At 43.0% G+C, this 25,505-nt stretch overlaps 2 protein-coding genes across 3 annotated transcripts; one reads left to right on the top strand and one right to left on the bottom strand.

The window, feature by feature from the left end:
• The first annotated feature begins 290 nt into the window (after positions 1-290).
• Positions 291-3,450, top strand: SLC16A13 (solute carrier family 16 member 13). 2 transcript variants are annotated; one of them, XM_069063145.1, is made up of 4 exons: positions 291-423; positions 997-1,140; positions 1,433-2,170; positions 2,945-3,450. In XM_069063145.1, exons 2-4 carry the CDS (start codon positions 1,047-1,049, stop codon positions 3,163-3,165), a joined length of 1,053 nt encoding a protein of 350 aa, XP_068919246.1. In that variant the 5' UTR covers positions 291-423; positions 997-1,046; the 3' UTR covers positions 3,166-3,450. The 2 variants fall into 2 exon arrangements, with proteins under 2 accessions (XP_068919246.1, XP_068919245.1); XM_069063144.1 differs by having other exon boundaries at positions 297-863.
• A 260-nt stretch (positions 3,451-3,710) lies between these two features.
• On the bottom strand, positions 3,711-6,817 carry SLC16A11 (solute carrier family 16 member 11). Its single transcript, XM_069063146.1, has 5 exons — positions 6,439-6,817; positions 5,860-6,067; positions 5,438-5,581; positions 4,554-5,312; positions 3,711-4,436 (listed from the first exon to the last, which is right to left on the bottom strand). Exons 2-5 carry the CDS (start codon positions 6,065-6,067, stop codon positions 4,207-4,209), a joined length of 1,341 nt encoding a protein of 446 aa, XP_068919247.1. The 5' UTR covers positions 6,439-6,817; the 3' UTR covers positions 3,711-4,206.
• Positions 6,818-25,505: the final 18,688 nt, after the last annotated feature.

The raw sequence follows: 25,505 nt of genomic DNA, 5'->3' as shown, positions 1-25,505 counted from the left end.
CCTACATTCCCCCCCATCACCACCGGAGAGATAGTTGTTAAATGTTTACTAGCACACCGTACTAGGGTACCGCTACCTTCAGTTACACGAATCTTAGAACTCACTGGTCCATTGATTTTCCTATCAGGTGCTAGGTTTTAGTTTGTACTTAGAAGTGCTAGGATTTCCTCAGGTTTTCTCAACCCACTGAACCAGTGGCTTTTCATAGATCACCCAACCTTTGTTACTTGGCTTGGAAGAAAAGCTATAGGTGTTACGGAAGAAAAGAGGCGTGTCTTGTCCCGAGGCAAGACTAGACAGCTCTACTAGAAGAACCGGACTTCCTTCCTAGAGGCGGGTTGAGTCAGGCTTCCTGCTCAACTCTAGTGGTCTCCCCCTCTGTTGTGGTGGTGGTGGGGTGCGGTGGTTTGAGGGGTGCAGAGTGTAAGTGGTGGAAGGGCCAGTGCCTCAGGTGTGCACCTGCCTGGAACGCATTATTGGCGGGTGGGGGAGGAATTGCTGGAGCAAGGTGCCTTCCCTTTCCCCTTTGCCCTTCACCCCTGTCCCTGCTTCCCCCGGCCTGTAAACCGCGTGTGGGCTTGCATCATCAGCTGGTGTGGTTTGGCATCAGCCCGGGAGCAGCCTTTGGAGCTGCCTTCCCCGCGACCTCCGTGTAGCTCTTGACATGGCCAGCCGAGTCGCGCCCCCCGATGGGGGATGGGGGTGGATTGTGGTCCTTTCAGCCTTTTTCCAGTGCGCGCTGGTGTTTGGGGTGCTTCGATCGTTTGGCGTCTTCTTCTTGGAGTTCGTGACAGTGTTCAAAGAGTCGGCGGTGCGGGTCTCTTGGATCACTTCCATTGGGATCGCAGTGCAGCAGTTTGGGAGTACGGAGACCAGGGGCAATGCCGAGGGAAAGGGGTGGATGCCTTCGCCTTCGAGGGGAGGCAGGGAGAGTTTGAGACCCCTGGCTCATCTCTGAAAAACCTGCCTGCAGCTCCCCTCCCTCCACATCTCCAGGCCCTGTGGGCAGTGCCCTGAGTACACAGTTCGGCCCTCGGTCTGTGGTGATGACAGGGGGTGTCTTGGCTGCTCTGGGGATGGTGTTGGCCTCATTTGCGACCTCCTTGACGCACCTCTACCTTAGCATCGGCCTGATATCTGGTGACTATGTGTGGTAGGGGCTGGGGAAACTTGGGGAAGCTGGGTAAGGAAGGATTGCTTGGGTCTTATTTTGGGTTCTGGGATCCCATGTTCTCCCCTCCGGTACCCCTTTGAAGAAGATGATTAAGGAGGATTGCAGGACCTAACTGGAAGGCTCCTCAGTCCCCAAGGGGAGTTAGGAGAATCAGGAATTAAGTCTGGAACGCCTTGGCCGGGAGAGAACAGAACATAAAGGGGTATATATGCCTAAATAAGCTAAGCCTTTATCTCTTTCTTTCTTTTTTTCTGATAGGCACTGGCTGGGCCCTGACCTTCACCCCTACACTGGCCTGCCTTTCCAGATACTTCTCCAAACATCGTTCACTGGCCACAGGATTAGCATTGACTGGTGTAGGACTCTCTTCCTTTGTCTTTGCCCCATTCTTCCAATGGCTCATCAGCTATTATGCATGGCGAGGTGCCCTTCTCTTAGTAGCTGCTCTCTCCTTACACATGGTGGCCTGTGGGGCCCTCCTTCGACCTCTCAGGCTGGCAGAAGATCCTGCTGTTGGAGGCCCGATGGCTCAGTTGGTCTTCCTGCTCCACCACCGCCCCTTTCTACGTTATACTGTGGCCATCACTCTAATCAATGCTGGCTACTTTATCCCCTATGTCCACCTTGTGGCACATGCCCAAGACTTGGGTTGGGATCCACTGCCTGCAGCCTTTCTCCTGTCTTTGGTGGCTGTGGCAGATCTGGTAGGGCGTGTGTTCTCAGGGTGGCTGGGGGATGTAACCCCAGGGCCTATAGCCCGGCTGTTGGCACTATGGTCTTTTCTGACAGGGATGGCATTGGCCCTGCTCCCTGTGGCACAGCAATCAGTGGTCCTAACGGTCCTGGCTATAGCCTATGGCTTTGCTGCAGGGGCCCTAACACCTGTAGCTTTCTCAGTTCTACCTGAACTTGTTGGAGTTGGAAGAGCATACAGCGGCCTAGGGCTCTTACAAATGGTAGAGAGCATTGGGGTCCTGCTGGGGGCACCATTGTCAGGTAAGAGGGCTGGGGTGTGTGTGGCAATATACAGGGTCACTGAGGAAAGAGAAAGTTGAGGAATGCCTGAATCTCAGGAAGGAATAGAGGATAGTGACGAAAAAGGGTAGTGGGATAGTCTGAGCATAACTCTTGAGCTCTGATAACTGCTTTTTTTTTTTTTTTAAAGCAATTGGAGTTAAGTAACTTGCTCAAGATTACACGGCCAGGTGTTTCTGGGTGGGTGCTAAGTGTCTGAGCCCAGATTCGATCCCCAGGTCATGGGGATATGACACTGGGGCCAGTGCTCTTACTCACTGTGCTACCTGGCCACCCCTCTGATAACTGCTTTTTGAAGGTATTACCCAAACTGCTAGGGTTAAAGTGCTCCTGAACTTCTTTCCCTCTCTGGCTTTTGTCCTAGTGGGCTCTGACTTCAGATTTGATCAAAGTCCTAGAACTGCAAGAGAAGCTAGATGCTTTTAGGTCCATCTAGAGCCTGTTAATAGTTAATGGGGGTAATGTGAACAGGAAGAATTGGCTAGTAAGACATGAAAGGTGAGAGGCTGTGGAATTGTTTCGGTCCTGTTTCATCCCAACCCCGCTTTGGGCTCTGAGTAAGGAGGCATCCTAGGAGTTTCCTTTTCTATGCAGAGCAGAGGGACAGCTACAATGATTCTAAGCCAGGGTTTCAAATCATCTGTAGGATAAGCCTGAGAAGTGGTGACTGAAATATTGCCAATAAACCTGTTGTGGAGAATGGATTCTAACTCGTTTCCTCCCTCTCTCTCCTAGGCTACCTCCGAGATTTGACAGGCAGCTACACACTTTCCTTTGTGGTGGCTGGAGCCTTCCTTCTCAGTGGGAGCATGGTGCTCCTTACCCTTCCTGGCTTTTTCTGCTTCTCCAAACCTTCTGCTACAGAACAATGTTCTATGACAAAGCCCCTGGAAGTCAGAGTCTCCCCCAAAACAGCTGAGTATGGAGAAGAAAGTCCAGGGACCCAAGATCTTTGACTCAGAGAAGGTTCCAGCAACTCCTCACCTTTATCTCCCACCCAGAATCTTAGCTTTTTATATGCCTGCTTAGGAGCAGATGATGGTTAGATCTCACCCAGCATGTTGTGTTTTCTTTAAGCCCTGTTTTATTGCTTTCTTGTAACTTCCCTCCTTCCCCTTTACCCTCCTGTGGTCTCCAAGGCTCCAAAGACCACATGAGTTCAAGGCCCCCTACTGTTTTTCTTCCCCTTCCTTCCACTCCGTCCGTCTTAATCTATGGATCAAAGACCCTATGATAGCAAGGATCTGTCTGATGCTTTTTATTTGGCCCCAGGTGTCTTCGTCTTTCTCCACTTCCGGAATGAGGAAAATCAAGATGAATACATCTCTGAGGGCAGGAGGAGAGAGGTGAGGACCTCTGGTGGTAGATGCATGAGGCCAGGGGCCCGAGTACTTAGGGTGCCTGTTTATCCAATCTCCAGGACTGGGCTGTCCTGGACCATGACAGATCAGACTTTGCTCTCTGTACTTTATAGGTCTTTTTTTATATTTTACATCTCTTTTTCTGAGGAGGGAATCAAGACTTGAGAGGGAGAACTGAGAAATACCAACAGGATCCTTGGGTCTACCAGACCAAAAGAAAGGATAAATTGGTAAAATGTCAGAGTCCTAGTGGGGAAAGAAGCTGAAGATGGGAAGGGAGCAGGGGAAGGAGATCATGATGTTTAGGGTAGAGATCAGGGTAGTGACATAAGTATCCTCATCATTCTTTTTCCTCAAAACCAAAGTACCTTCCCTTGGTACTACCCAAGGCATGGGAGGGGAGGAGGCCAACCTCCTACAGAAGCCTACCTGTTAGGAAGAATAAAGGAAATCCGCCTTGTCCCTCATCCTTGGCTACCTTGATTTGAGGGTTCCTTCTATCCTAATAATATAGTGTCTCCCATCCTTCCCACTTATAATTTCCTCAACTGTCTGGGTTGTTTAAGGGGCTTGAACATGGATGAAAAGGGGGTTGACAGTAATTTTATTTAGAGGGAAAAGGGAAAGAAAAAGGAATCAACAAGTAGTATTTGGGATGAAATGAGGATCTCTTGGAGAGGCGAGGGCACTTTCAGGTGAAGGAAGGAGCTCTCCCTGCTCAGGAGGAAGGGTTGGAGGACGAGGAGCAGAGTGACAGGGAGGCAGAGCTCCAGGGAGTATCAGGTAGATGAAGCTGCCAGAAAGGATGAAGGAGCCACAGACAAGGAAGGAAGCTTTAAAGTCACCAGTCTCATCCCGGAGGAAACCTGTGAAACAGGAGAGAAGAGGCATGAGGAAATTAAAAACTTCTCTCCCCAAGGGAAAGTAGAGACTTAGAGCAGGGAAAGGGGAACTGGATTATCCTGTGTGCTTGGCTCCCTTACCTGATAGTGGTGGGCCCAGGAGTCCCCCCAAGCTCATCAGCATCATCACCAGTCCTGTGGCCTGCAAGATGTTCCCAAGCCCTACGAGACCAGGCAGGACACCAAACACCAGTGGAGCAAATGCACCTGCACTCATCCCATAGGCTCCTGCTGCTGCCAGTAGGGTTCCCCATTCTTCTTTTTGTTCCTTCACCAACCCCACTGCTACCAGTCCCAGCCCTGTCAGTGCCCCAGTCATGGCCAATAGCCGTGGAAGAGGGATCCAGCCACGGTCTGCCAGCCACCCAGAGACAAGTCGGGTTCCTGCATCCCCCACTGCTGCCCCAGAAACCACTAGAGCTGCCCCATATCCTCCAAGCCCCAGGTCCAGGGCGTGGGGGGCAAGGTGCACATAGGGAATGAAGTAACCAGCCCCCACCAGGGTTGTCCCCAGTGCAAACACGGCAAAGGCAGGGTGGGTGAACAGGGTGAGACCAAGAGCATCAAGGGGATTGTGAGATGGGGTAGCAGGATCTCCAGACAGAGCCAAAGGCCGGAGCAGGGCCCCACAAGGGATAAGATGGAGGGTGGTGGCCCCAAGCAGGAGTAGGGCACCTCGCCAGCCAAAGGCATCAAGGAGGAACTGCAGAACTGGGGCCAGGAGCAAAGAGGCCACCCCATTGCCAGTCAGGGCTAGCCCCACAGCCAAGACCCTGTGCCTGGAGAAGTATTGAGAGACAGTACCCAGGGCTGGAGCAAACACCAGAGCCCAGCCAGAGCCTACAGGAAAGAGGACAGCTGAAGTCAATGACCCAACCCTTACAGCCCCTGAGGACCCAGGCATACTGCCCTGACCTCCCCCTCCCCCAAGGAATGCAGGTAGTCCACTTCCCTTCCCTTCTCACCTGCCAGGAGGCCAAGGCCAAGGTAGAGGTGCAGGAGGCTGCTGGCAAAGGCAGAGAGAATGAAGCCAAGGGAAGTGATGATACCTCCCAACATCACCACAGGACGTGCCCCCCACCGGGTACTGAGTGCACTGCCCACTGGGCCTGGGAGAGATGGGGATTAGAGTCAGTTCCAGGATGTCCCACTTCTGTTTGGTTTCTGCCTTGCAAGGTCCCCTCACCCAACCAAAAAAACCCTATGGGACCCACCTTTCTGCTATGCTTCCACCCACTTTTGTCCTCTAGGCTGGATTAGTTCCTTGGCCCTCTTGTCAGCTATGCCCTCTGCTGTATCTTCTGGGCTACAATTTGGTCCCTACTGAAGCCTTAAAATTATCTGCTTCCCTTTCCCCCTATCCCAGCTTGCTTAGAGCCCTCCTCACTGGCAGCCTGCTGCACAGCCAGAGCTATGGCGCTGACCCACGCAGTATCCTGGGTATTTCTGTCAAAGTACTCTGCGAAGACAGGAAGGGCAAGGCCCAAAGATCGGAGCAGCCCATAGGAGAGCCCATTCACCACAAATGCAGACCCTGCCACCACCCAGCCCCAGCCCCCATCAGGGGGCCTGGCCATGGACGGAGATTTCTTCATCTGTTGGGGTAGAAATATAGAAATGAGAAAACAACATCAGGGGGGGAATAGGAAAAATGTTAAGAACCCCACCACTCTCACCCCTCTCTCTATCCTGGCTCCTCCTTAAAGACCAGCTCTTAAGACTTGCCTCCCTCCAGTCTTCCCATGCATAGAACACCCCTGTGGCTGTAAGGAAAAGGAGTTAGAAAAGCCTGGGGTGGATGAAAAGGGGTTGCTGGAGCCTTGGAGTCAAACATCCATCTCCTTTTTGTAGGAATGGGGATGAGAATGAGTGAGGAGAGAGGGATCTGGGGGCCCAGATGCCTGGGAAGCCCTCCCCACCAACACTCCATCCTTTAATCAATAGCCTTCCTTCTCCCCTCACTTACCTTCAGTGTTCTGTCTGTTTCGAAGGGGAGGGAAAGGAAGATCCTCTTCCCACTTCTGCCTGGAGGAGGTCAGAAGCCTGGAAAGGGAGAATAGCAATAGAACTGAGTTTAGACAGGTGTTTTCTCTCTGTAAACATAAGTTACCCTGAGGGACCAAGCCACCTGGGCAAAGAGGAGGAAGGAGAAGTTACAGCAGAGTAGGGTGGGGGTGGACCAGTGCTACCAACCAATCACCGGAGAAAAACAGTAAGTCTAGGAGTTGAGTCCCACGGGGATTGAATTACTTCTCTTGTACAAGAGCAAAGTCCCTTCCAGTTTCTCATACATCCACTCACCTGCTCTTATCTCAGCAATGAAGAGTAGAGTGCTTTACAAAGCTCAGAATGCCCTTATGATCCAGAAGCAGACATAGATTAATAAGACATTAGGCATATGTAAGAATAATCTTAGAGGTAAGTGCCATGTAGTTTAACACCTTTATTTAAAAGAAGAGGAAACTGAGACCAACTTGAAATATCACCATTATCATTCTTGGGCCAAAACTGAAAATCAGGTCTTTAGGTATCTACTGCTCAGCTCACGAGTGGGTGAAGGCCAACAGCCTTTATTGAGTTATTTCACTCAGAACACTCTGTGTGAATGAGGCAGTGGACACAGATGAGCAAGGCAAAGGTACTGACTGTCTCTAAAGTTACAATTCTGGAAATGCACACAGGGAGCAAAGCATTATCTCATTACTCTTCTTACTGGAAGGCTTTTTCTCCACTCTCTAATATCTTCCCTCACAAAAACCCTCCACACTCATTGGACCATGGATTTAGGCATCATTTAGTAAAACCTGCCTCCTAAACCACTTATCCAGTTTATAGACGAAATATAACCCAGAGGGAAAGCATCTTGTCCAGTTCCAGAGAACCACCTCCTCTTCTCCATCAAAAACTATTAACCCTTTCTTTAAAAAAATTTCTTTCTTATTATTATGAACTTGACAAAAATCAACAAAAAATGAACTCTCTTTAAACATTAAACAAATAAATGAAAGCATATGACCAAATCTCTATATGGTATAGCTTGTTTTTTAAAAATTTAATTTAATTATAATATTAATATTAATTTAATTAATTTTAATATTAATTTAATTTATCAGTTCCCCCTTGGAACTTATTTTAGCTCTCTTGTATATTTTTAAATAAGTTTTTATTTTTATGTTCTGTTTCTTACATCAACATAATATTCCATGTATCCTCTTCCTCCCAGAAAAGCATCCCATGTGACAAATAGTATTTTTTGGAGAGGGAAAAAAAATCAGCACAGATCGATACATAAAAAAAGTTCCAAAATATGAGCAATATGTAACACTTGTGGTCTTACCATCTCAAAGGGATAGGAGTGTCTTTTCTTATCTCTTTATTTGAATCCTGATTGATCTTTATAATTTTGTTACATTTACTTTTTATTTTTTTGGTGTGTCGTTTTTTCCATTTGCATTGTTGTAGTCATTCCCTGAGTATATTGTTCTTTGGCTCTGCTTATTTCACTCTGCATCAGTTCACATGGATCTTTCCATGCTTTTATGTATTCATCACACACATCATTTCTCAGTAATATTCCACTACATTAATGTACCGCAATTTGTTTAGTCATTCCCCAAATGTTGCACTTTGTTTCCAATTCTTAGCTATCACAAAAAGTACTGCTGTACATATTTTGGAGTATGGGGATTTTTTTTTCCTTCTCAGTAGCTTTGTTGGGATAAAAGTTCAACAACTGAGTCTCTGGTTTAAGAGATATGGACATTTTTGTCACTTTATTTTCATAAATTCAAATTTATTTCAAAAATGGTTGTACCTTGGGGCGGCTAGGTGGAACAGTGAATAGAGCATCTGCCCTGGAGTCAGGAGGACCTGAGTTCAAATCCAGCATCAGACACTTGACACACTCACTAGCCGTGTGACTTTGGGCAAGTCACTTAATCCTAATTGCCCTCCAAAAAGCAAAAAAATAAAAATAAATGGTTGTACCATTTCAAAACTCCACCAACAATGTATTAGTGTGTCTGTCTTTGCAAACCCCTCCAACACTTATTATTGCCATTTTTTGCCATTTTTACCAATTTTCTGGGTAAGAGGTGAAAACTCAGGATGTTTTGATGTGCATTTCTCTTGTTATTAGTGATATGGAGCATTTTTTTCATGTAATTGTGAATACCTTGCAGTTCTTTTGAGAACTATTTGTTCATGTCCTTAAACCATTTATCTACTGGAGAACAGCTTATTAGTCTTACATATATTTATTAATTGCTTATATATCTTGGATACCAAATCTTTTGAATTTTGATACAAAGATTTTTTTCTCCCATTTGACTACTTCCCTTCTTATCCTAGATGCATTAACATTGTCTGTGCAAAAGCTTTTCAGTTTCGAGTTTCTTCTTCTGCTGTAAACACAGTATTATGTTCCTCCAATTACTTTAATCTATTTTTAAGGAGGCACTGCTCCCACTGGCTCTCTTCCTTTCATCCCTGATACCCTCTTCTTGTTTGATACACTTTTCTCTTTAGGGTTTTGTTTATTAATTCATTTTTCTCTCCTTCTTTTATCTGGTTACATATTTCTTTCCCCTCTCAGGAAAGTAAATTCCCTCTTCCTCTCTTCCCCTTCAGACACTCTTCTTCCTTAGTTTTGAAATTTCATTTTTGTGCCCCTTTCCAAAAAAGGATTTCTCTCATTCTCTTCATTATCAATCTTCTCTTTTTGTTTACTCTAGATCTTCATTGCCTGGTCCATGACCCCTATAATTATCTGGTCTGTGTCTTCTCTCAGTATTCTTCATGAAATCAAAGTTTCCAAGGTTTCCATTCTAGGCTCTCTCCTCTGGGTGCTTTCTACCACTGCTTTGTAGAGCTGACCCCATGAATTCTCCCTTTCCATTGTATCTCACTCTCAGAACAGTGATAATTATTGCAAGAATCAGAGAGGACATTGCCCCATGGTAAAGCCCCAACCCCACCAGGTCCCTGATTATGTAGCCCACCACTGATCTATGCCTTCTCTTGCTGACTTTTTTTAGGTCTATATTTGCCTGGAAATCTACTACCTCTGTTCATGTTCTCCCACTTCTCTGGATCCCAGTTGCCCCCAATTCGCAAAACAAGTAGATTTTTCAAACACTAAATCCCACATGTCTCATCTAGTGTAAGGTCCTTAACCATCTCTTCTTCATCAAGAATCCATGAATGGTTCTTGAACCATTCATAAATGCTTGGACCCAGTGATTATTCATCAATGGAACTCCCTCCACCTCCAAAGTAAGACCTCCTTCCTTTCCTCCCACTTTTCATTCTTTCCCTCTTCCTCACCCACTCTCCTGTAGTCAATTTTCTTTCTGAGACCACAGAGGTGGCCTTCTTACTGACTAACCCTTGATTTGACCCCAAGGCATCATTTCTCTCTATCTCATTTTCCCCTTTCTTCCATGTTCCATCCTATATTGTAATATAGTCCCAGAAAAGAAGCATTCTTCTGTAGGCAGGGTGTTGTCAGGTTCTGTCTGTAAATGCACTCTCTCTCTGTCTCTTCAGTGTGGCTTTTACCAGATTTCTGCCTTCACCCCGGTCTCCTTGTGTTCACTTAGAAGTCTCTTACTGGTCTATCTGTGTCACTCTGTTGCCGTTACTGTCCTTGACTTTGGCATTTATTCAATCATCCTGCATTTCTGTTGCTTGGGATGTTTAAGAAGCAAATAACCTCTTCAGTTCCAGTTTTCTTTCTAGAAATGTTTCAAACTCTTTATTATTGAACATTCACCTTTTGGCCTATATGGTTAAACCCAAGTGTGAAGGAGAGATCACCCTGGGCTACATCCTAAGTTCTGTTTCATCCTGAGTTCTTTGAAACAGATTCCATTCCGTTCTCCTTTTTCTAGGGGGTGAGGAATAGTCTTGCTTTATTCAAATGTCCTTTCCTTTTTATTTGAAGGTCTTTCTCCTGATGCTTTGTAGAACTTGTTTCAGAAATGAATTGTTAAATTTAACCACCAAGTCTCTTGGAGTTTGCACGTTTGAGTTTTGTTTTTATTTTTTTCCTGGAGGTGGTCTGTGGATTCTTTCAATTGGAATTTCATTTTCTGTGTTTAGAAGTTCTGGATGGTTCTTTTCTATTATTTCCTTCATTATGGTGTAAAAGTTTTTTGTCCTGTTGTATTCTTCTAGGAGACCCATGATCCTTACATTGTCTCTGCACATCCTGTCTTTTAGGATGTTCAGTATGTTTTGCTTACATAATGAGTGCATTTTCTTTTTTTGTTGTTTTTTGTTTCTCTTCTTCTAGGTTATCCTTCACTCATGTGCATTTGTATTCTCAATCTATTCTTTTCTCTTTCCTTTCTTTGGTGAGACTTGCCACTGCAGATTTGTTTTTCTATTCTGTTGATTGTTTTTGCTGTACAGGACAAAAGTTCTGCTCTCATAATTCTCCTTTCTCTTTTGGATCACTCAGGAACAGTGTGTTGTAGTTCCATGTTCTCCTTAAATTTCACAGGGTCCTCTATCTTATCATGTGTTAAATCATTTTCCTTTATTTTGCAGTATTAATTCATAGACACCTAAACTCATTTACTAGGTCTGGAAGTCTTATTTCCTTCTGTTGTTACTGTTTTTCCTATAGATTTATCTGCTTATGTTCAAGGTCTTTGAGTTTTCTTCTTCCTGAAATCTTTGGTACTCTCAGTCATTTTTCTCCCTTATTTTTCTTATCACTTATTTCTTTCCCTTTTGACTCCCTCTCTTTTGATTGTGGTTTCCTTGGGGGCAGGATCTCAAATGGTCTCAGTTCACCACACAATTCACAGTTCAACTGCCCTAAAGGACTTTTAGGTGGCCAGAGATTGCTCCAGTTCACCACAATGCTTTTTCCTTCAAACTTGGTGGAGTGTTGCACAGCCCTTCACACGAACAGTTTCCTGTCCTGGTGATCCGTCCCATTCCATCTGTTCCTCAGTTCTCTGGCCTGGCGCTGGAAAGAGGTAGAAGTGACCAGGGTACAGGGGTGGGTGGGTTTTGATATAAGCCTGTATCAAGTCTTTGGGTTCAGCCTTGATGCCAGTAGCATAGGAGGTGGGGGAGGACTGAGTGGGCTCAGGGTCAGCTGGTTGATTGTTTAACACTGAGAATAACACTGCAGGGGGCACCGCCATCCACAAACCCCCCTGCTAGGGCCTTCCCACAAACACAGTTCTCTCCTTCAGCTCTAACTACTTTGACCAAGTTCCTCTGGGCTCTGCTCTACCCTTCCTGCTTCACCAGCTCAGCAAACTCTTCCCACCACAGGCTTCATGTGACTCAAACTCATGAATCTTAGGCATCCATGTGACTTAAGCAGGTCATGTGGGCCTATTAATGGATAGGAAAAGATTTTCCCATTCATATTGCCATTATACCACAGTGTATAATTTCTGTTTTGGATAGGTCTGAGAGGTTGTAGGGATCTGAGAAAATGTCTAGTCTGCCACCTTATTGCTCACATGACCTGGAAACTTCTTTGTACCCTTATCCACCCTCAGTTCTTTCCCCTAAGTGCTTGGTTGCCCTCCTCTACCTACAACCACAGGTCATTAGCATCCTTTATCCTCTCAAATCCTTCTAAATATACTCCTCCCACCTCTTTATTATTTTTTAACATTTTTTTCCTGCCACCGCTTTACATCAACATAACTGCAATGTCTCTTGAAGACAGCAGACAAAACTCTAGAAGTTCTTTCTAATGCTTGATGTTTCTTTTTCACATACTAACCCCACCTTCTTCCCTCTTCTCAAATTGCCTGGAAAAGGTGAGGGCATACTATTTATTTCCTTAAAACTTAACTCTGCCACTTTCAATCGATCTCTACTTTAAAGTTCAAGCCATGCAATTGTTATCCTCTCCCTATATGTGTTACTGTCATTTACCAAACGCTAGGACACTCTCCTACCTCCTCAATGACTCTGGTACCTACAATCATAGTTGTCTTCTCCATCCTTGATACTGTCAGTCTGAACCAGGGGTTTGGTCTAAAAGAAACAAACAGAATTAGGTTATATAGGTAGTGTTTATTCTTTTTAAGGCAGAGAATCATGCATACATGGAGATCAGAATAATTCTGAACTCAAAGAAAGGCCAGCTGAAGGAGAAAAAGAACTCCCTCCAGCCCCCCTCTCCCCCCACTCCTGACTCAGGCTGCCTGTGTCAGCCAAAATTATAGTCTCCATACATGTCAACCTTAAACATGGAAATGGCAAAAAACAGAAATACTATAATAAGATAGGGTCCATAAAGCAATAAGATAAAAGAAGTGCCGTAGCGACAATTGAAATTATACTTCCAAGAGGCATAAAACATAACATTATATAATAGTATCCACAAAGAGAAATTCAAGATAAAGATAATGTTTTTTAACAAGGGAGAGTCATAAAACAATAAAACAAGCTGGGGCGGCCAGGTGGCTCAGCAAGTAAGAGCACCGGCTCTAGTGTTGGGATGACCTGGGGATCAAATCTGGGCTCAGATACTCAGCACAACACCCAGAAATAACTGGCCATGTAACCTTGAGCAAGTTACTTAACCCCGATTGCTTAAAAAAAAAGTGAAAAGGAGTCTTGATGTTGAGGTTTAGGGGGTGCTCAAGACCCCTAAATACCAACTCACCAGGTTCTGCCGAATGAATTCAACTCAAGCCTTCTCTCAGCTGAAGTAAAACAAAGTTTACCTAAGATTCTTCATAATGGGTAGACTCTTAAGGAGCCTAAGTATTTGTGAAGCTTGTGTTGATAAGCAGGTCAGAACAATTTGACACGGACTGAGTCCGAGCTAGATTAATCTTAGCCCCTTCATAGAGGCAAGATGGATTTTATATACAGAAAGACTGGGAGGGATCTAGGGGTGCTCTAGAGGGGTAGAGTCTAAAGAGGGACTGAGGTCAGACTCCAGGAATGGGATTAAAGGTGGAAAATAACTGAAGGCTACCAGGAGATGACAGACAATGGAGGTCTAGGCTAGTTTAAGGGTAACAGATTGGGCATAGATATTTTGATAGGATCAAAAGTGGGAAGTAGCTGGACAACGGAGGGCTAGGCTAGGTTAAGAGTAACAGAGATTTGGGTCTACCCATAATGAAAAGCTTATGGCCTCAGGCAAATGCCTCATCAAGTGGGAAGATTCAAGCACCTTTACTTCAGCTGAGAGAAGCTTGCAGTCATAGAAACTTGCAAATCATTTATACAATAACTACAACATTATAAAAGAAAACAACTGTGGAAGACTTATCGACTCTGATCAATGCAATGACCAGCCACAACTCCAGAGGACATGTGGGATATTAGAAGAGATAAACATTTTCAGACATGACCAATGTGTGGGTTTCTTTTTATTGACTGTACTTATTTTTTACAAGAGAGGTTTGTTTTCTAAATTGGGGTTGGATCAGGTTTTCCAGGGAGAGTGGGGTTAGTGATAGGAATGGCAAAGAGAGAGACACAGAGAAGCAGAGAAAGAGAGAGAAGAAAGAAAAGAGGGTCATTGAAGCATTTAAAAAATATTCAGAGGGAGGTTCAGAAGGAGACACAGAACATCAGACCAGCTTTGAAATGAACATGTTAAATATATTTTTCAAAATATGCAAGCTTTATAATAATATATGATATTTATGGTTTCATCTACAATGTTCACTTTTTCTTCTGTGTATGTGGAAAAGTGTGTATTTGAAGATGTTTGTCAAGAACAGAAAAAAAAAATTTTAATTAAGTAAAACTGAGGGACTGAATTACCTGAATAGGAGCATGTCAGGATACCATGCCAGATAGCTATACCAGAGACTCTCCCTGGGAGAAGAGACTTGCATTTTATTGAATAGAAATCTGCCTGTTAAGCGGAGCGCTTTCTCCCCGTTTCGGGGACATCTGTCAAAATTGACAACTTTCCAACTTCTGGACAGGCCCCAGCTAACCGGAGGAAAACCTTTCTAGAATCAGAGCAGAAGTGGAGTTTTCTGTGGCTACAGACATGGTGAGGACGGTGAGCTTGTAGCATAAGTTCAATGGACCCTGGACTGTGGGGGTAGGATAAGGTCAAGTCAGAGACATCTGAGGGACATCCATCGACTTTTGGACTCCAGAGTCCATCTGGCCATAATTCTGGAAGCAATGGCTGACTCTTCAGTATAGTTAAGATAGGGAACACCCTCAAACATGTGTCTGTGTTATTTTCCCAATTGTGATATTGAAGTAAGAAATGCCTCTTTACTTTTTTTAGCAAACAATAAACTTGAGAAAGTTAAATTGTGAACTGAGTTGGGAGTTCTAACATCACTAGAAATGAGGGATCACCAGCTTCTTGGAGTTTTAACTTTTTATGGTTTTAATTCCTAGTACATGCAATCAAATTATAATTTGCCTGTTTTCCTTTGCTTCACACAAAATTAGGAATGAAATAAGAACCTTAATGGGTGAGTGAGGTCATGAGTCAATTTTGATAAACTTATATAACAACAATATATATAGCATCTACTACGTGTTGGACATTGTGTAAACACTTTACAAATATTATCTCATTCTATCATTCTAACCCTGGGCACTTGCTGCTATTATTATCCTCGTTTTATAGTTGAGGAAACAGAGAAACACTGAGGTTAAGTGACTTGCCCAGGGTCACACAGTAAATGTTGGAGTCTGGATTTGAACTCAGGTCTTCCTGACTCCAGGGCCAAGACTCCACTGTGCCACCTAGCTGCCTAAATAAAACTAGGAGCTATTTTAAAAATAATAATAATAACATTAATAAGATAAATAAAATATTAGCTGATGTGATTTTTTAAGAGAAAGGAAAATCAAATTGTCAAAATTAAAAATGGAAAAAAGAGAATTCACAATAAATGAAGAAGAAAAAAAAGACATTTTTAGAAATTATTTTTACCCAATTTTATGCCAACAAAACTGATAACAAAGGAAGTGGGTGAATATTCACAAAAATATGAAATACCAAATTAACAGAACAAGAACTAGATAATCTAAATAACCTGGTTCCAGAAAAATGACAACAAAAATATCAACAACCAGTAATCCACGAAGTAGCTCCCAAAAGGGGAGGGAAGGAGGGAACGACAGCACAGGGGCAACAACTCGGGACCAGGGGGACACAAAAAAAAATCTATCAAATATTCAGGTCAAGTCAAGAAGTATTTATTAAGCATCTACGATGTGTCATTTACCCTGCTAAGTACTGGAGGTACAAAGAAAGGCAAAAACTCCAATCAAATGGAGTAGAAAACATACAAAAACAACAAGCAAAAAACCAACAGGCTAACTTGGAGGTAATCACAGAGCGAAGGCACTAACTGTAAGCAGGACTTGAAAATGCTCTTTATATAAGTCGGGATTTTAATTGAAACTCAAACAATGAGGCAGGGCATGAGGGGGGGAGGGGAGCGGTGCAGAGAGGGCACAGCCAGGGAGAATGCCCAGAGTCAGGAAATGGCCCTTCTGTGGGAGGAACAGCAAAGGAGGCCAATGTCACTGAATGTTAAGAGTATTGGGAAGGGAGTAAGGTATAACACTGGAAAGGTAGGAAGAAGGGGTCAGGTTGTGAAGAACTTTAAAAGTTTAATAGAATGGGGGTTTTATAATAGGGTTGGAATTACAAGGAATTTATCGAATAGGAGAGAGAGTGACAGGTGACACAGTCAACTGTAATTTAGGAAGATCACTCTGATAACTGAATGGAGGAGAAGGGCATGGGGAGACCAATCAATAGGCTATTACAATAATTCAGATTTAAGGTGACAGGAGCCTGGGCTAGAGTGGTGGTAATTAGGATTATATGCTAATTTTATATCTTGAATGCTCATCCAGATACAGTAGAACCCAGGTGAGCATAGAAAGCATCATGCTATCAGCACCATCTAAATTTTGGCATCCTAGAGAAAAGCTGGGGCATCTAGGTGATGCAGTGAATAGTGTTGGGCCTGGAATCAGGAAGACGTCTTCCTGGGTTCATATGTGGTCTCACTAACTTCATGACCCTGGGCAAGTCACTTAAACCTGCTTACCTCAGTTTCCTCATCTATAAAAGAGTTGGAGAAGGAAATGGCAAACCACCCCAGTATCTTTAGCAAGAAAACCCCAAATTGGGTCATTGACAGTTGGCCACGACTGAAGAACAACAAGAAAAAGAGAAATGCTAGAATTGCCCTGCTCTGGAAAAGGTTCAAATCTCACTTCTGGGGCTTCCAAGCTGTATGACCTTCAACGATTCACTTTACCTTCCTAGAATTTACTTTCTTCATCTGTAAAGTAAAACTAGTTGACTAGGAGGTCTCCAGGGTCACTGCTAACTCTAAATCTAACTCTAAATCCAATCTAATCCAGGTTCATAAACAGAGAGAGATCTGTCAGGTTTTCCTGGTGAGAGTGCCTGAAAGATTCTTGAACTTGAGCTCATATCACCACCTGGTGGCTGATGCGGATTTCACTTTTCGTGACTAATTCCACTCCATCTCGGAGGTCCTGGTACAGGTGTCAATTGACCTCATTTACCTTCACCACTGCTCCTTTAGGAGGCAAGTGTTTCAGGAAACCACTCAGAGCACTATCATTCTTTGCAGATGTTATGATGGTCTGCTTAGAGAATCCTAGAGAATGAACTAAAAAAACTAGTTGAAATAATTAGTAACTTTAGCAAAGTTGCAGGATATAAAATAAAGCCACATACATCTTCAGCATTTCTATACATTATTAACAAAGCCCAGCAGCAAAAGATAGAGAAATTCCACTTAACTATAGACAATATAAAATACTTGGGAGCCTACCTGACAAGACAAACTTAGGAACTATATGAACACAAATACTAAATACTTTTCACACAAATAAAATCAGATCTAAATAATTGGAAAAATGTCCATTGCTCATGGGTAGGCTGAACCAAGAGAATAAAAATGACAATTCCACCTAAATTAATCTATTTATTCAGTGCCATACCAATCAAACTACTAAAAAATTATTTTATAGAGCTAGAAAAAATCACAACAAAATTCATTTGGAAGAACTAAAGGCCAAGAACATCAAGGGAGTTAATGAAAACAAATGTGAAGGAAGGTGGCCTAGCTATACCAGATTTCAAAATGTATTATAAAGTGGTAATCATCAAAACTATTTGGTACTGGCTAAGAAATAGAGGAATGGATCAGTGGAATAGATTAGGTACATAAGATTCAGTAATAAATGACCATAGTAATCTAGTGTTTGATAAACTCAAAGATCCCAGCTTTGGGGGCAAGAACTTATTATTTGACAAAAACTGCAGGGAAAATTGGAAAACAGTATGGCAGAAACTGGGTATAGATCAACATATTACATTATATGTATATATATATGATCAAAATGGATACATGATTTAAACATAAAGGGTGATACTATAAGCAAATTAAAAGGAATAGTTTGCCTGTCAGAGAAGGGAAGACTTTCTGACCAAACAAGAGATAGAGAACATTACTAGATGTAAAATGGACAATTTTTCTTACATTACATTAAAAAGTTTTTGCACAAACAAAACCAATGCAACCAAAGCAATCAGAAAGCTGGGAAACAATTTTTACAGCAAGTGTCTCTGATAAAGGCGTCATTTCTCAAATATATAGAGAGCTGATTCAAATTTATAAGAATACAGGTCATTCCCCGATTGATAAATGGGGTCAAAGGATATGAACAGGCAGTTTTCTCTGAAGAAATCAAAACTATTTTTAGTCATATGAAAAAAAATGCTCTAAGTCAATATTCTTTAGAGAAATGCAAATTTTAAAACAACTTTGAGGTACCACCTCATACCTATCAGATTGGCTAATATGACAAAAAGGAAAATAATATATTGGATGGGATGTAGGAAAATTGGGGCACTAATGCACTATTGGTAGTGATTGGTAAACTGATCCAGCCATTCTGGAGAGTAATTTGGAACTATACCCAAAAGGCTATAAAATTGTATAGGCTATAAAAACCCTTTGATCCAGCAATACCACTTCTAGGTCTGTATCCCAAAGAGATTTAAAAAGGTGGGGGGGAGGACCTATTTGGGTAATGGCTGAGCAAGTTGTGTTATATGATTGTTTTGGAATAGTATTATGCTATAAGATATGAACAAGCTGATTTCAGAAAAAAACCTTTAAAGATTTATATGAACTGATGCAAAGTGAAATGAACAGAACCAGGAGAACACAGTACTCAGTAACAGCAATACTGTACATTGATCAATTGTGAATTACTTAGATATTTTCCAAGATATTCCAAAGGATTCATGATGAAAAATGCTATCTACCTCCAGAGAAATAACTGATGGAGTCTGAATTCAGATCAAAGCATACTATTTTTTCATTTTCTGTATTTTTCTTTTTTGGAGGGTCTGTGTCTTCTTTTACATGGCTAATATAGTAATATATTTTGCATGATTGAACATGCATAACCTATATCAAATTGTTTACCATTTTAGGAAGAGGGGAGGGAAGCTGTTTAGGAATTTTTATATGGCATTTAAGAGGTAATTGGGAAATGTATGTGTGTATGTTATTACTTTCTAATAAGATATACAGAAATGAGAAGGGCTCGTTTTCTAGGCCCTCATGGATTTTTTTTTTTAAGATTTTTTTCTTCAGCCTGTTAATGGCAGTTTTCATATCAGGTATAGGGTTTAAGTTAAGATAGAAACAGCAAGAGGTATTTAAAAACTGAAATTCTTTTAAGTTTCAGGTGAATTATGGGTTCTTTTTTATCTCTGTGGTTAATAAGATTAAATCCATATGATTTAGCTGGTTTTTACTACATGTACGAATTGCTGGAAAAGCACATTTTGGTGGTTGTACTAAATTGTATTGAGTCTTGTTACTGGAAGATTTTAGCAGAATTATCTAGTAATCTCTGTGAGTGATTGGAACCAGAGAAGCAGTTTTACTAGGAGGATCCCTTTTCAGAGATGCCCTGGTGATAAGGCCTAAATGGCAGAGGTGGGGAACCTGTAGCTCCTTCAAAAGTCTGGATTCAGTCAAATGGTTGAATTTAAAGACCTAGAGGACCACATGTGGCCTCGAGGTTGCAGGTTCCCTACCCCTGGTCCAAGAGAAGACGATTCCAGGAACCAGACAACTACCTGTGACATGTGGGACTCAAGACAAAATGTGCTGATTAAATGGATATTGGGTATGATTTACCAGATTACAGGGAGATGATTTAATATTGATGATCATTATTGTATTGCTTCAACTTCTTGTTTTATGGTGTTTTGTTTGTTGAGTTTTCTTGGCTACCATGGTGACATGTCAATCTCCCCTTCAAATTAGTCCTTGGTGAGCCCTTGTAGTAGTTTGGTCTATAACCTGACTTAGTTTACCTATAGAGTCTATTTAACAAGGTTTGTCTCCTAAGGGGATAAATGAGATTATGACTATGCTTGTACTCTATTTGCCTCTCTTTTGAGGCAAACTGCAGGAAAAATTGGAAAACACTATGGCAGAAGAATGGCTGGATCAATTCACAACTCTACCACCCCTTTGATGCCCCTTAAGAAACACTATCATTCTGTCTAGTAATTTTTTTTATAGATTCTTAATAGATGAGGTGTTTAAATGAGTGATCCTGGGGGCTCAGAACCCCAAGGTCAAAGCGGAGAATGTTACATTTACAAAATAGCACCAGTGACTCCACTTTGTCTTTATCCACCATGTTGTGAAGTTAAATTCCACCTCTTTGTAAGTTTGGCACTGGAACAGACAACATGCAATCCTGATTTTGGAGGAGTCATAAGGTTACTTCCCCTCCCAAGATTACTCAACTTAAGGAGTGTAACAAAACTACCTCTCTCACTCTCATCTCAGTGACTCTGCATCCTCTCCACCAATAAGAAACCAGGTGTTTCAGTCCCTATGAGCCTGTTTTTCCAGTGTTTTACTCCCTCCAAAGTGTATATTAACTATGTAGAAACCAGTGATTGATGTCCTTGGCTATTGAGAGCCTTGGTCTGTTTGTTTCTGCCACCACATGCTTTGCTAAATAAATGTCTGTCTGAATGTAACTGACTCAGTTTCTTTATTCTACCATAACACTGGCCACTCCTTTATGCTTTGTATCTTTCTATCATTATAGGTTATTTATCCTGAATTGGAAAGTCCTGACCTTGGACGCAGCAGCCTAGTGATTTTTAGATGTCAAGAGTTCCTGAGGCCCTTAGTCAAAACTGACTGACCACAGGATGAATTTCCTGCATGAGAGAGAAAGACCACTCATGGTGGTCCATCTGGCTAGATTCTCTGTCTTGGAGTGGTCAGAGGGATTCCCATGTATGACTAGTCATTCCTGACTTCATTAACATGGTGGACATCCTTGCCTATAGCCCAGGGGTGAGGGGAACCTAGCCTGCCACAGGGAAATATCATTGTTCCTAGAATGAGGGAGCAGAGCTCAAGCCCTAGTCTCACTGACTATACCTATGGCAATACTCAGTCCAGGATACAGATGGGGAAAAGAGCTCAGGCTGCAGTAATGTCAGCATCAGGAGATAAGGGGCAGTGCTAGCCCTGGGCATCACCCTAGCAGAGGGGAGCAGTAGTCAGCCTGGTACAAGGTGATAGTACTTAAAAAAAAAAAGTGACAGTACTCGGGTCCTGGGATAAGGGGGCATCACTGGAGGGGGGAGGGAGGAGGACAGAATGTGGTTTAGCTGCCACATGCAAGCAATCACTCATACAGAATAGGGATTCAGAGTTAGGTCTCAGCAGCGGCAGTGACTGACACAGGAAGGCAATAGCAGTGGCTCTGGTAGTGTTCAGGCTGTGGGATAGTGGGGTAGTGCCCAGTACACGAAGGGGAAAGCCCTTGGCCTCTGGCATAGGGGTCAGGACTTAAAAACCAGCAATAGTACTGTCTAGCACAGTCCACAGCAGAGCTCAGACCCTGGCTTAGGGAGACAGCACTCATTCTGATGCAGGTAGGCATCTGTAGGCCCCAGTACAAAGGGGCATGTGCTGACCCAGCAGTGTCAGTACCCTGGGTAGCCCTCCTGCTTTCTCCTAGATGATTAGGTGTGGGGTGGGTATAGCAATGGTACCAGGAAGCAGAATGGACAGGAACAAAGGCCCCAGCAACAGCAGCAGAGTGGACAGTAATATGGAATCCAGGCAGGCAGCAGAGTGGGCAGCAATGGAGGTGTCAGAGGCAAAGGAGTGGGCACAGCGGGAGCCTTAGTGGAGTGGGCCCAGAGTAGTCTTCTGCTTACTAAGCTGGAACTGGGAGAACTCCTCCTTGAAGGCAAAGCTCTAAAACCAGCACCCTCTTCATTTGGGTTCAATGTGATGAAATAATGCAATGGGAAGTCACATTGGTTTACTTTGCCCTAACACTTCAGGGATGTGTAATAAGGATACAGCTGCATTTAGGTTCCCCTCCTTTTCATTTAGAAGCCCTGTTTAGGCAATGGGTTATGGCTACTAAGCAGTGTTAGGCACCCACCAGGTCTGAGAGGCCCAAACTTCATGGAGCTGGAACCAGGTAGCTACATCACGGAAGACAGGGCCAGATTCGAGGGGCAGTTCTGTCTTCCTTTAAGTAAGTTTTCCCATGTTGTGGGTGGGAGAAAAGAAGTTGCTTCTCCACATTTCTGCCAAGGTCACTGGACAATTCCTTCCTAGGAGGGCTTGGACTAGCGAGATGGCTTTTGAAGGTGCCTTGCTTTCTGGTAGTGAGAATGGAGGTGACCCAGCCCTCTCAGAAGAGAGCTTAGAAGAGGTTTCTAAAGGGGCAAAGACTTGGTATTCTTCTTTTCTTGCCCCTTGTGACTCCCTGAAAGGGGAGGAGTGAAACAGGGAACACTGAGTGGGTGGTGGGACTGGACAGTATTGACCTTGGCACTGGAACAGACAACATGCAATAGGGTAATGACCTCTTATTTACTGACTATGGATGACCCTGACCCGTGATGAGCATCAGTGCCTGGGCCAGAAGTGAAATCCTCCACCCCTACAACCCTGATGTCCCTGTTGCTGTTCCTAATCTTCTTACATTATAGTTTCTTCTTTACCCCTCTTTACATCAGGAGATCCACTGTGAACTGCCAAGATTTGACATGATATCTGATCATTCCTTCAGGGGACCATTATATTGCTTGTTGTCTTTGTTTTTTTCATGTCTTTCTATTGTTTTTTTTTTCTTTCTTTCTCTTCCCCTTCTTCCAGTAAGGCAATTTATTATGTGTCAAGGAAAGGAAGCTAGGTAGTTCAGTGGATAGAACTCTGGGCCTAGAGTCAGGAAGACTGAGTTCAAATCTAGCCTCAGACACTTACTAGCTGTGTGACCCTGGCAAGTCATCTAACTTCTATTTGCCTAGAAAAGGAAATGGCAAGTATCTTTGCCAAGAAAACCCCATGAATAGCATTGGCATGCTATGGTCCACTGGGTCAGGAAGAGTTGGACATGACTGAATGAATGAACGATAAATGTGCCAAACTCTGTACTAACTGCCTGGAATGTAGTACGTGCTATACAAATGTTAGTTATTATTTTTATCATCACCATCTAATCCAAGCTACCAGATCAACCTGAACAAGGCCTATGACGGAGAGGGCTGGCTGAGCCAAATGACCTTGAAAGTGCTTTTTAGGTCTAATGACAGTATGCTGTGTGTTTGTAATTTTGTTTTGTTGTGTGTGTGCATGTGTGTGTGAAAGAGAGAGAAATAGAGGGAGAGGAGAGAGATGCACACCTAAGAAAGGAGGAGATCGGTAACAGGGCATTGATTAGGACTCTATAAGATAAAAAAACAGAATTAATACCCATCCCCAGCGATTAATGACAGCTTGGTAACAGTTCAAGGAACAAAGACACACACAAATAGAATCTGGAACAGCACGGGGGAAGTATGAAAAGCCTCTCTTTGTACCTATTCCAGGCATATGGAATGTTGTGGAACACTGCTTGGCAGGCCAATGCCCTGTCTACCTTCCAGCATTTTATTTACAAAATATTAGCACATACTTGTTAAGTCAGTGAAATGGAAAAGAACACTTAAATGAAATCGTAATCTTTTACCAGCAAACTCGGGATCATAGTTAATATACAAAGGGTTTCAAACATCTGGTTAGTGGCTCATGTTGCAAGTTCACAAAATGTGAACTAACATCCATGCATATGGGATATTTCTCCGTACCAGAAGGGCTGAAGATCACAATATCACAGATTTTAGAGCTAAAGCAGGACCTTAGAGGTCATCCAGACAGGTGAGGGTTAAACATTTCGTCCACAGCACTCTGGTGTACAACCTGCGCTCAATTGAAATGTGGGTCCTGTCTGATTTAAATGTATTGGTATGTTCATAAATATATACAATGCATACATATATACACGTATACACACACATATATATGTTAATATATGTGAACATGCAGCCTGCAGGCTTTATGTACAGTTTAGTGCCCCCCCCCACCATTTCTACTTGAGTAATGGTCTACACCAGTACCTTTATTTTTCTGATTAGGAAAGTGAGCCCCTAATAAGTTAAGTGACTTGCCCAAAATGACACTAATAATAATAAGTAATTATTATTAAGTAATAAGTAGCAGAGGCAGGATTTGAAATCAGAGTCTCTAATTCTAAATCCAGTGTTATTTTATTTCCTTTACACCATTCATACTTATTTCTCAGGAGGGATTCAAGGCCCTGCAAAGTTCTCCTTGGTATTCCCAGCTGGCAGAATGATTTATCTATCTGTCAAAGAGGATAGTGGCTTACCACTGGGAGGGGGTGGAAAGGAAGGAGAAGAAAGCAGCCTGTTTCCACAATGGTACACCATGGCTCTTACCCAAGTTGGCCATTCTATGTTGAAACAGATGCTCCCTCTAGGGAGAAGTCCTATATAATCATAGTCTAAGAAAGTGCTACCTATTGAGGCAGTCTTAAGGAATAGATGTCTTTTCTTCTTCTTTTTTCTTTTTGGAGGGGAGAAGGCAGGGCAATTGGGGTTAAGTGACTTGCCCAAAGTCACCTGGCTAGTAAGTGTTAAGTGTCTGAGGCCAAATTTGAACTCAGGTCCTCCTGACTCCAGGGCCAGTGCTCTATTCACTGTGCCACCTAGCCGCCCCTATAAATGTCTTTTCTTAAAGTAGATGGTCATTCCATATTGGTTATGAAAGAAACCAAAAGAACCAGCTTCATTTGAGGTATGGAAGAAAAACTCAGTGTTCTCTGTCTGTCAGAGACAATTTATTATCTCCAAGCATTGCTGCTTATAAAGAATACCAAAGTGTAGGCAGAGATTCCTATTTCTTGATGGAATTCTATCACAGTCAATATCTTTTTATATTCTATAGTGACCAGGAAAGAACAAAATTCTACAGAAAGATTAAAACAAGAGTACACAGTTCAATCTTGGATTTTTGATACACCTAACAGAGCTACAGAAATATTAGTGTTGCCTGTACCTTTACAGATAATGTCTTCCAGAAAAACTAAGGTCAGGTTCCAGAAGTAATAAGAGGGTCACCTCCTTTGAATTAGTCTGTGATCAGGGATGCTAACAAAGGGACGTTACCTTGAACTCAAGAGATAATTTTCTTAACTGAATTAAAATAAAATAAAATTTTAAATAAAGTTTTTATTTTTAATCTGATTCTCACCTTGATCTATTGCAGAGAGAATGCCTTCCTGACCTTGACTGAGACTAGGAACTTTTAGGCCTTTTATAATATCAGCATGAAATTAAAAAAAAAAAATTCAGGGGGGCGGAGTCAAGATGGTGGAATAGAAGCAGGACCTCCCTGCCGCTCCAGCTTCAATCCATGTAAAAAGAGGACTCTAAACAAACTTTGGAGCTGCAGAACCCACAAAATGACACAGAGAAGCTAACCTCCCACTGAGGACAGCCCGGCAGGCAAGCAGGAATCAGCAGCGCAGCACTCTGGGAGCCAAGCCCAGCCCCGAGGCCTTAGCCCCAGAGCAGGCCTGACCAGCCCCTGGCTGGAGGGACTCCAGATCAGCAGCAGCTGTGGTTGTTTCCAGATTTATCAACAC

Source organism: Petaurus breviceps, unplaced genomic scaffold, assembly GCF_028583685.1.
Source record: "Petaurus breviceps papuanus isolate PSGF00001 unplaced genomic scaffold, PetGlider_PUasm1.0 90537, whole genome shotgun sequence".
Classification (NCBI taxonomy): domain Eukaryota; kingdom Metazoa; phylum Chordata; class Mammalia; order Diprotodontia; family Petauridae; genus Petaurus; species Petaurus breviceps.
Note: the sequence above shows the minus strand (reverse complement) of the source record. Positions and strands in the feature narration are given on the sequence as shown.